Source organism: Mus musculus, chromosome 16 (genome assembly GCF_000001635.26).
Source record: "Mus musculus strain C57BL/6J chromosome 16, GRCm38.p6 C57BL/6J".
NCBI classification, from domain to species: Eukaryota; Metazoa; Chordata; class Mammalia; order Rodentia; family Muridae; genus Mus; species Mus musculus.
This window is the reverse complement of record NC_000082.6, coordinates 45,049,912-45,061,785: the sequence shown is the minus strand read 5'-3', so window position 1 is coordinate 45,061,785 and position 11,874 is coordinate 45,049,912. Positions and strand designations below refer to the sequence as shown.

The following is an 11,874-nucleotide window of genomic DNA, read 5'->3' as shown; positions in this document are numbered from 1 at the left end:
TGGTGGTCGTGTCGTTCTTGCTGGTCGAGAGCGGACGCGACACTTCAGGTCATATATATAAGATCCAATCAGGGGCAAGCATATATCCTGACACACTTCTACCTGTGTACCTCTTGACTACATTCAATCAGGGGCAAGCATACATCCTAACATACTTTTTTACCTACCTCCCACCTACATGTGAGCAAGCAGTGCAGTTGCGTCAACCAAACTTGTTTAGAGAAGTGAGAAATATGCGGCTTGTTATCTCATATGAACCTCATTCTGCTGCATCTCAGGAGGTATCTGCCCCAGGGCAAGGGGCTGGCAGGTTAGCACCACTTTTGTGTTTTGAGTCTCTTAGGCCCAGTGACTGAAACTTGAAACAACTGTGGCTCTTATACTGCCACAGTGAGAGACCCATAGTCCTGGTGTACAGCCTTGATCCCTGTGCTCACAGAGGCCCCATGTGGGTGGAGAGGTGGAGCCAGCTCAACTGCTCCCGTGCTGGTCAGAGGACTGCTTTCCGCCTAAGCAGCAGAAGGAAATGATGAAGGATGTACAGAATGGAGGAGGATGTTTTTTGAGTTTTAGGAAAGGAAAACTGTTTGGAGTGAGAGTGAGCCTCGGTGAAATTGACATTATCTATCCTGGAGCAAATTTACAGAACTCTTTCCAGTCCCAAAACATGTTAAGAAAACAATGATCTCATCTGAAGGAGCCACTTGGATGACCACTCCATCAGACAAGCTTCCTGAAAAGACAGAAGGATAATGACCAACATCTGAGGTCCATAAATCCATTTTTTTTAAAAGAAAAAGTTTCCAATAAAAAGTAATAACTGTCTTCTCCGGCTCTAATTCAAACAACATCAAACAGAATCCATGCATCTATTTAGGGATTTGAGGAGGGTTCCCCACACCCACCTTGCCAGCCTTGTTTTTCCCCCTCTGCCTACACTGAGGGTTTTTGTTTGTTTTTGTTTTTTATCTTTCAATCATATGACATTCACTTTTGCCCCTTTGGAAACCTATTTGTTTCTGATTCCAATTCAGTGAGGTCAGGTCTAGCTTTATCTCTTCAGATGGACACGGAGAAGCAGAATTTTGCCAGCAGTAAGATAAAGTATCGCTCCACACACACCTGCTTACTCTTTGCTTATGACCTCATTATACAGCTCTACAGCTTCAGAAACCCCAAGTGGTCAAGACTAAGGGAAGAGTGTCCCAAGAGTTTTAATTTATAGGCTACCTAGATGTGACCCTCTTTCCTTGGGACAAGAGGAGAGCAAGGATAGTGTTCTTCATGCATCTTTTTCTTGTCTCCTAGTATGTGTTATTTATTTATTCATAGTGAGGTCTCAGTCGACATCTCTTTAAATGTTCTAGAAAATAAGAGAAGGTAAACCGGTTTAGAGTCCAATGGTAAAAAAGAAAAATAGATACTCAATTGCTTCCAATACGTCTTTACTGATGAATAAATGGATGGGAATAGTAACTTCTGGCACCTTGAGTAAAAATAGGTGCAGTGTGGTTCTCAGAAGGGAAGGGTCCAGAAGGGCCTGGAATCCTCTGAGAAGGATGGAGAAGGAGAGGGAGCAGAGTTTTCAGTGAGCCATGTGTGTGGGCCATGATTGGCTACTGAAGCAGGAGAGGCTCAGTTATGGCACATCTCTGCCTGAGGTAGAAACAGGCAAGAGAATCAGATGGTCACACGACCAGGTGAGCCAGCCCTGCCAGGTCTTGGAAAGGAATCAGAAGGCAGCAAGGGGCAGCACAGTTTTCTGATTATCACAAATGGTGACAAACTAGTTTGGGATGTTCAACTAGAAATACAGTCCCAAGAACTGGCCTCATGCTCTATTTGGTGTCTTGTTTCTGCTCTTGACCTGTTCCTGATTTCCTAGGGGAATAGAATCACACAGTTTTCTTGGATATTTCCTACTTTTACCTCCAATACACTTTATTAAATTTTTCTTTTGGTCTTTTTTCTAGAAGCTATCTTTTAACTGAATTTGAGACAATTTTACCTTTTCCACCCATTTCCTTTAGGTATCCAATCAACAACCTTCATTTCTTCCTGGCTGACTTTTTTAAAAAATTAATTAATCAATTTATTTATTTATTTATTTATTTATTTATTTATTTATTTATTTATTTTTGGTAGTTAGGTCCATCTCTGACTTTTTTCTTAAATTTTTAATTCATTTGGTAATACTGGTAAGCATCATGAGACGAGAAGACAACCCTTGTAGGTGTGTCTCTTAGTCTGGCACATGGAGTGAGTTTGCAGGGACATTGAGGCAAATACAAGGGCATCTTCTGCGAGGAGAGTTAGTTGATCGAGCCAATGCAGCTAGACAAGGGAGACACAGGATTGTACTTACCTGTATGGGCTCTGTCTTCATGTGTTTTAGAATAGCAGCCCACTCCATTTTCACAAGAATACGATGAGTGAACTATGATTATTAGCCTCATCTTATGAATGACTAGCTGGGGCAGAGATTAGACAGGCACTGCACTCAAGCACACACAGAGGGACAACCAGCAGAAAATCTTCCTCCAGCTGCTACGGTGGTAGGAGACGTAAAGGATGTGAAAGAGGAGACAGGGATGAAAGGAACAGGAGCCTTCTATTTTTTGTTGGGTCGTAACAACATAGGAGGAACAAATAAGCCCCCTTACTTCTTTATTGAAATAATTTATGAATGTGTATTAATTATCTATAATGGGTTTTATTATAATATCTTTATATATTTTGAACATATTCACCCCTCACACTTTCTTAACACTCTCATTCACAGTGCTATGCTTCCTCTTCTCCATGGGGACCCCTTCTACTTCCGTGTGCATGTGTGTGTGAGCATGGACATGTTTGCCCTTAGTGAACTTCAGTAGCTTGTTTACAGGAGCACAGATGAGGTTTCTCTTAATATATATACTATTTATTTAAAATATTACCTTAATATATGTGTATATATAGTATGTGTATATTATGTTATATATTATAATAAAATATTATATATAATCTATTAAATATATATAATGTGTATATATGTATGCCTGTGTTAGTTTATATGCACTATATATGTGCATATACCACAGGGCTCCTGATTCCTGGAACGAGAGTTATAGGCAGTTGTGAGCAGCCTGATATAATTGCTGATAACCAAGCCTGGGTCTTCTACACAAGCAGTTACTGCTCTTTGCTCCAACCCATGATTGGTCCTTTTAAAGAAGCCTGGCACATTACTGGCAGCTACACAACTGAAGAAACTACAGTTCTGTCCCTTTCTCCCCCATCAAGTATTAACTGCATCTAAATCTTCAGAAAGGAGAGGGCCTGTGAGTTGCTCTCCTTTCCACAATAGGGTACTAATGCCCAATCTTGCCTCCAAACTATCTTATATGGGCATTCATCCGATGCATAAAGACAGAGCCCTCATGACCTAATTTCCCATTTTATTGCACCATATTAGGGAAAGCACTTCATTTTATTTACAGTCTACTGATGTTGAGCATACCACACCTAAGTGCAGGCTGACTCTGGCTTCTGTCAAGTTTTAATCCAAGTGGCTTGGGGATTCTTTTGAAACTAAGTGGGCTTGTGTGGCTAGAGAGGGGTGAGCTTGGTTCTCCTAGGAGCTTCCTGCTCAAGGCCACAAACTTTTTACTTCTGGTAATCTGGAAAAGCACTTTCACTTCTGTGCTCGTTAGAGTGAGAGGATCCCCAGTCCCCGGCATGTGAACTCTGTAGGTCAGTGGGAATGCCATGTCTGCGCTTACACGCCTTTGTAGAAGCTGTTTTATGTCATTCAAATCAGCTAAGGAGAGGTAGCTGTGGAGGGTTTTGTTTTCTTTACACTTTTCATCTTCCTATGTAACATCTAGTCAACACCCATTTCATTAGCTGTGTTAAAATTCAAAAAATAAAGCATCTCCTCCCCCATGAAGGTTCAGCACCACCCCTGTAGCAGGATCCTATTCCCTGGCCTCTGTAAACGCCTTACAATCCTTCACAGTGTCTTCTCCTTTACTTTGGATACAGGGGTTCATAAAGTGGTACACCCATTTCTCATCAGGTGCAGCTGACTCCAAGCAGATGTGAGGCTACCTGAAGAAATGTCTGAGCCAAGTCATGGAAGTTGAAAGCTGGGTTTGGATTCTGCAGAGAGAGGGGAAATGGAATAAGTAAATAGAGCATGCTGGTCTATGGATAGACCAATCTGTAAATTCCTCCTTGGGCAAGCTGGTAGATCATGGTCCTGCCAAAGGACTTACAGGGATTCTGTTTTCAGCACATGGAAACAAGAAACTTCCACCGCATTCCGGTGTCCAGTAGCACTTACCACAAACACGCAGACCCCTGTTTTCCTTTCACGGCTTCTCCTGCCCAGCAGCTGGCAGGTGAAGGAGGCTGCCAGAGTTGTGGTGATTATATTTGGCTCATATTAGTTCCCTGACTCAACTTTTCCTTTGAGAAGTTTAACTCTAGGTCAGAAATCAATTAAGGGAATTAACATCTATCTACAAGGTGTATAAAAGAAAAATATGAACGATCAGGATTTTTAAAATTGCGTATCGCTAGCACCCCTATAGACTACTGGTCATGATTAAATGTCAAAGTTTCAGGTACTACTTAATGCTCTAACTCTGGTCAAAGTCTAAGACATCAAAAAGAATCCCATCACCTCCTTCCTAGATTCAGACATTTTTTTTTTTCTGTCTGGTCTAGGAAGTGGAGGCACCTTGATTCCTTATTGACTGTAATTAGCTTTAGAGAAGGATTTCTGATGTGCATTTTCCCTTCATCATGGCTGATACAGCACTGACCTGGACCCATATTGTTCTATGACTAGGGAAATAGTGTTGGACTCTTTCCTTCCCATTAGGCACTTTGCTTCTATCAATGCTGCTGGACTGTCTTTTTCAGACTCTTCCAAAGCATATTTGATTGGCTGTGAAGGTGGATCAGTGATTAAAGGGGTTATTGCATAAGCATTTGGACCTGAACTCAGATCCCAAGCATCGTGTAAAAAGCTGCCATGGTGGCACGCACCTGCAATGTCAGCTGTGGAAGGCAGAGATGGAAGAATTGTGGGGCCTCTCTGGTCTACTAGTCTAACAAAAGCCATGAGTTTGAGGTTCAATGAGAGACATTGCCTCAAAAAATGGAGAGCAGATAGGAGATACCAGATGTCATCTGTCCTCTATATGTATGCAATAACCCCTCCCCCCACACATATACACAATGAATTTTATAGAAAAACATTAAGCAAAGTTGCACAGCAGTTCCTTATATCCATATCTGTTAACTGAGCACTTTGTATTTTACTTTACTGTTTAATGCCAGATTGGATACCCCCTTTCTTACCCTGTCATGAGAAATCCAAGCCTATTGTTAAACACAGTGAATAAATTCTAAATGCAGGCACAAGTCCCTTCCGCTCGACTCGAGACTCGAGCCCCGGGCTACCTTGCCAGCAGAGTCTTGCCCAACACCCGCAAGGGTCCACACGGGACTCCCCACGGGACCCTAAGACCTCTGGTGAGTGGATCACAGTGCCTGCCCCAATCCAATCGCGCGGAACTTGAGACTGCGGTACATAGGGAAGCAGGCTACCCGGGCTTGATCTGGGGCACAAACCCCTTCCACTCCACTCGAGCCCCGGGCTACCTTGCCAGCTGAGTCGCCTGACACCCGCAAGGGCCCACACAGGATTCCACACCTGATCCTAAGACCTCTAGTGAGTGGAACACAACTTCTGCCAGGAGTCTGGTTCGAACACCAGATATCTGGGTACCTGCCTTGCAAGAAGAGAGCTTGCCTGCAGAGAATACTCTGCCCACTGAAACTAAGGAGAGTGCTACCCTCCAGGTCTGCTCATAGAGGCTAACAGAGTCACCTGAAGAACAAGCTCTTAACAGTGACAACTAAAACAGCTAGCTTCAGAGATTACCAGATGGCGAAAGGCAAACGTAAGAATCCTACTAACAGAAATCAAGACCACTCACCATCATCAGAACGCAGCACTCCCACCCCACCTAGTCCTGGGCACCCCAACACAACCGAAAATCTAGACCCAGATTTAAAAACATTTCTCATGATGATGATAGAGGACATCAAGAAGGACTTTCATAAGTCACTTAAAGATTTACAGGAGAGCACTGCTAAAGAGTTACAGGCTCTTAAAGAAAAGCAGGAAAACACAGCCAAACAGGTGATGGAAATGAACAAAACCATACTAGAACTAAAAGGGGAAGTAGACACAATAAAGAAAACCCAAAGCGAGGCAACGCTGGAGATAGAAACCCTAGGAAAGAGATCTGGAACCATAGATGCGAGCATCAGCAACAGAATACAAGAAATGGAAGAGAGAATCTCAGGTGCAGAAGATTCCATAGAGAACATCGACACAACAGTCAAAGAAAATACAAAATGCAAAAGGATCCTAACTCAAAACATCCAGGTAATCCAGGACACAATGAGAAGACCAAACCTACGGATAATAGGAATTGATGAGAATGAAGATTTTCAACTTAAAGGGCCAGCTAATATCTTCAACAAAATAATAGAAGAAAACTTCCCAAACATAAAAAAAGAGATGCCCATGATCATACAAGAAGCATACAGAACTCCAAATAGACTGGACCAGAAAAGAAATTCCTCCCGACACATAATAATCAGAACAACAAATGCACTAAATAAAGATAGAATATTAAAAGCAGTAAGGGAGAAAGGTCAAGTAACATATAAAGGAAGGCCTATCAGAATTACACCAGACTTTTCACCAGAGACTATGAAAGCCAGAAGAGCCTGGACAGATGTTATACAGACACTAAGAGAACACAAATGCCAGCCCAGGCTACTATACCCGGCCAAACTCTCAATTACCATAGATGGAGAAACCAAAGTATTCCACGACAAAACCAAGTTCACACAATATCTTTCCACGAATCCAGCCCTTCAAAGGATAATAACAGAAAAGAAGCAATACAAGGACGGAAATCACGCCCTAGAACAACCAAGAAAGTAATCATTCAACAAACCAAAAAGAAGACAGCCACAAGAACAGAATGCCAACTCTAACAACAAAAATAAAAGGGAGCAACAATTACTTTTCCTTAATATCTCTTAATATCAATGGACTCAATTCCCCAATAAAAAGACATAGACAAACAGACTGGCTACACAAACAGGACCCAACATTCTGCTGCTTACAGGAAACCCATCTCAGGGAAAAAGACAGACACTACCTCAGAGTGAAAGGCTGGAAAACAATTTTCCAAGCAAATGGACTGAAGAAACAAGCTGGAGTAGCCATTTTAATATCGGATAAAATCGACTTCCAACCCAAAGTTATCAAAAAAGACAAGGAGGGACACTTCATACTCATCAAAGGTAAAATCCTCCAAGAGGAACTCTCAATTCTGAATATCTACGCACCAAATGCAAGGGCAGCCACATTCATTAGAGACACTTTAGTAAAGCTCAAAGCATACATTGCACCTCACACAATAATAGTGGGAGACTTCAACACACCACTTTCTTCAAAGGACAGATCGTGGAAACAGAAACTAAACAGGGACACAGTGAAACTAACAGAAGTTATGAAACAAATGGACCTGACAGATATCTACAGAACATTTTATCCTAAAACAAAAGGATATACCTTCTTCTCAGCACCTCACGGGACCTTCTCCAAAATTGACCATATAATTGGTCACAAAACAGGCCTCAATAGATACAAAAATATTGAAATTGTCCCATGTATCCTATCAGACCACCATGGCCTAAGACTGATCTTCAATAACAACATAAATAATGGAAAGCCAACATTCACGTGGAAACTGAATAACACTCTTCTCAATGATACCTTGGTCAAGGAAGGAATAAAGAAAGAAATTAAAGACTTTTTAGAGTTTAATGAAAATGAAGCCACAACGTATCCAAACCTATGGGACACAATGAAAGCATTTCTAAGAGGGAAACTCATAGCGCTGAGTGCCTCCAAGAAGAAACGGGAGACAGCACATACTAGCAGCTTGACAACACAGCTAAAAGCCCTAGAAAAAAAGGAAGCAAATTCACCCAAGAGGAGTAGACGGCAGGAAATAATCAAACTCAGGGGTGAAATCAACCAAGTGGAAACAAGAAGAACTATTCAAAGAAGTAACCAAACGAGGAGTTGGTTCTTTGAGAAAATCAACAAGATAGATAAACCCTTAGCTAGACTCACTAAAGGGCACAGGGACAAAATACTAATTAACAAAATCAGAAATGAAAAGGGAGACATAACAACAGATCCTGAAGAAATCCAAAACACCATCAGATCCTTCTACAAAAGGCTATACTCAACAAAACTGGAAAACCTGGACGAAATGGACAAATTTCTGGACAGATACCAGGTACCAAAGTTGAATCAGGATCAAGTTGACCATCTAAACAGTCCCATATCACCTAAAGAAATAGAAGCAGTTATTAATAGTCTCCCAACCAAAAAAAGCCCAGGACCAGATGGGTTTAGTGCAGAGTTCTACCAGACCTTCAAAGAAGATCTAATTCCAATTCTGCACAAACTATTTCACAAAATAGAAGTAGAAGGTACTCTACCCAACTCATTTTATGAAGCCACTATTACTCTGATACCTAAACCACAGAAAGACCCAACAAAGATAGAGAACTTCAGACCAATTTCTCTTATGAATATCGATGCAAAAATCCTCAATAAAATTCTCGCTAACCGAATCCAAGAACACATTAAAGCAATCATCCATCCTGACCAAGTAGGTTTTATTCCAGGGATGCAGGGATGGTTTAATATACGAAAATCCATCAATGTAATCCATTATATAAACAAACTCAAAGACAAAAACCACATGATCATCTCCTTAGATGCAGAAAAAGCATTTGACAAGATCCAACACCCATTCATGATAAAAGTTTTGGAAAGATCAGGAATTCAAGGCCCATACCTAAACATGATAAAAGCAATCTACAGCAAACCAGTAGCCAACATCAAAGTAAATGGAGAGAAGCTGGAAGCAATCCCACTAAAATCAGGGACTAGACAAGGCTGCCCACTTTCTCCCTACCTTTTCAACATAGTACTTGAAGTATTAGCCAGAGCAATTCGACAACAAAAGGAGATCAAGGGGATACAAATTGGAAAAGAGGAAGTCAAAATATCACTTTTTGCAGATGATATGATAGTATATATAAGTGACCCTAAAAATTCTACCAGAGAACTCCTAAACCTGATAAACAGCTTCAGTGAAGTAGCTGGATATAAAATAAACTCAAACAAGTCAATGGCCTTTCTCTATACAAAGAATAAACAGGCTGAGAAAGAAATTAGGGAAACAACACCCTTCTCAATAGTCACAAATAATATAAAATATCTTGGCGTGACTCTAACTAAGGAGGTGAAAGATCTGTATGATAAAAACTTCAAATCTCTGAAGAAAGAAATTAAGGAAGATCTCAGAAGATGGAAAGATCTCCCATGCTCATGGATTGGCAGGATCAACATTGTAAAAATGGCTATCTTGCCAAAAGCAATCTACAGATTCAATGCAATCCCCATTAAAATTCCAACTCAATTCTTCAACGAATTGGAAGGAGCAATTTGCAAATTTGTCTGGAATAACAAAAAACCTAGGATAGCAAAAAGTCTTCTCAAGGATAAAAGAACTTCTGGCGGAATCACCATGCCAGACCTAAAGCTTTACTACAGAGCAATTGTGATAAAAACTGCATGGTACTGGTATAGAGACAGACAAGTAGACCAATGGAATAGAATTGAAGACCCAGAAATGAACCCATACACCTATGGTCACTTGATCTTCGACAAGGGAGCTAAAACCATCCAGTGGAAGAAAGACAGCATTTTCAACAATTGGTGCTGGCACAACTGGTTGTTATCGTGTAGAAGAATGCGAATCGATCCATACTTATCTCCTTGTACTAAGGTCAAATCTAAGTGGATCAAGGAACTTCACATAAAACCAGAGACACTGAAACTTATAGAGGAGAAAGTGGGGAAAAGCCTTGAAGATATGGGCACAGGGGGAAAATTCCTGAACAGAACAGCAATGGCTTGTGCTGTAAGATCGAGAATTGACAAATGGGACCTAATGAAACTCCAAAGTTTCTGCAAGGCAAAAGACACCGTCAATAAGACAAAAAGACCACCAACAGATTGGGAAAGGATCTTTACCTATCCTAAATCAGATAGGGGACTAATATCCAACATATATAAAGAACTCAAGAAGGTGGATTTCAGAAAATCAAATAACCCCATTAAAAAATGGGGCTCAGAACTGAACAAAGAATTCTCACCTGAGGAATACCGAATGGCAGAGAAGCACTTGAAAAAATGTTCAACATCCTTAATCATCAGGGAAATGCAAATCAAAACAACCCTGAGATTCCACCTCACACCAGTCAGAATGGCTAAGATCAAAAATTCAGGTGACAGCAGATGCTGGCGAGGATGTGGAGAAAGAGGAACACTCCTCCATTGTTGGTGGGAGTGCAGGCTTGTACAACCACTCTGGAAATCAGTCTGGCGGTTCCTCAGAAAACTGGACATAGTACTACCGGAGGATCCAGCAATACCTCTCCTGGGCATATATCCAGAAGATGCCCCAACTGGTAAGAAGGACACATGCTCCACTATGTTCATAGCAGCCTTATTTATAATAGCCAGAAGCTGGAAAGAACCTAGATGCCCCTCAACAGAGGAATGGATACAGAAAATGTGGTACATCTACACAATGGAGTACTACTCAGCTATTAAAAAGAATGAATTTATGAAATTCCTAGCCAAATGGATGGACCTGGAGGGCATCATCCTGAGTGAGGTAACATATTCACAAAGAAACTCACACAATATGTATTCACTGATAAGTGGATATTAGCCCCAAACCTAGGATACCCAAGATATAAGATATAATTTGCTAAACACATGAAACTCAAGAAGAATGAAGACTGAAGTGTGGACACTATGCCCCTCCTTAGATTTGGGAACAAAACACCCATGGAATGAGTTACAGAGACGGAGTTTGGAGCTGAGATGAAAGGATGGACCATGTAGAGACTGCCATATCCAGGGATCCACCCCATAATCAGCATCCAAACGCTGACACCATTGCATACACTAGCAAGATTTTATTGAAAGGACGCAGATGTAGCTGTCTCTTGTGAGACTATGCCGGGGCCCAGCAAACACAGAAGTGGATGCTCACAGTCAGCTAATGGATGGATCATAGGGCTCCCAATGGAGGAGCTAGAGAAAGTAGCCAAGGAGCTAAAGGGATCTGCAACCCTATAGGTGGAACAACATTATGAGCTAACCAGTACCCCGGAGCTCTTGACTCTAGCTGCATATATATCAAAAGATGGCCTAGTCGGCCATCACTGGAAAGAGAGGCCCATTGGACTTGCAAACTTTATATGCCCCAGTACAGGGGAACACCAGGGCCAAAAAGGGGGAGTGGGTGGGCAGGGGAGTGGGGGTGGGTGGATATGGGGGACTTTTGGTATAGCATTGGAAATGTAAATGAGTTAAATACCTAATAAAAAATGGAAAAAAAAATTCTAAATGCATTGGCTCTTTGGGAACCATCCTTATCAGTATTTCATTAACTCACATGGGTCAGAAATTTTTCACATTTTTAATAGAATATCATGTTGTTCATTTTCTTTTATACCAGTAACAGGTTGGTAGTTCCTAATCAATTCATGACTGTCTCCAAAATACTACTCTAAGGATTGTAGCGCTGCACCAGAGAACTAGTCTCTGACTCTGTCCCTGCCCCTGTCCATGTCTGTCTGTCTGCCTGTCTCTCTCTCCCACCCCCACTCCCCCCTCTCTCCTACTGCCCCCTTTGT

The 11,874-nt window shown here is 41.4% G+C and overlaps 1 protein-coding gene across 4 annotated transcripts in view; it reads right to left on the bottom strand.

Annotated features, from left to right (window-relative positions):
- Positions 1–3,420: 3,420 nt before the first annotated feature.
- The window catches only part of Cd200r3 (CD200 receptor 3), a 114,770-nt gene continuing 106,316 nt past the window's right edge, over positions 3,421–11,874 (bottom strand). For 3 of the 4 annotated variants that reach the window (XM_011246035.1, XM_011246032.2, XM_011246030.3), the window contains one exon: positions 4,063–4,143. Coding sequence is in view for 1 of the 4 variants with exons in the window: in XM_011246031.3 (XP_011244333.1) it covers positions 4,057–4,143 (87 nt within the window). In the remaining 3 variants the exon portion in view is untranslated. Of the gene's footprint in view, positions 4,144–11,874 lie in introns of all 4 variants that reach the window. The other variant, XM_011246031.3, reaches the window with a different exon arrangement.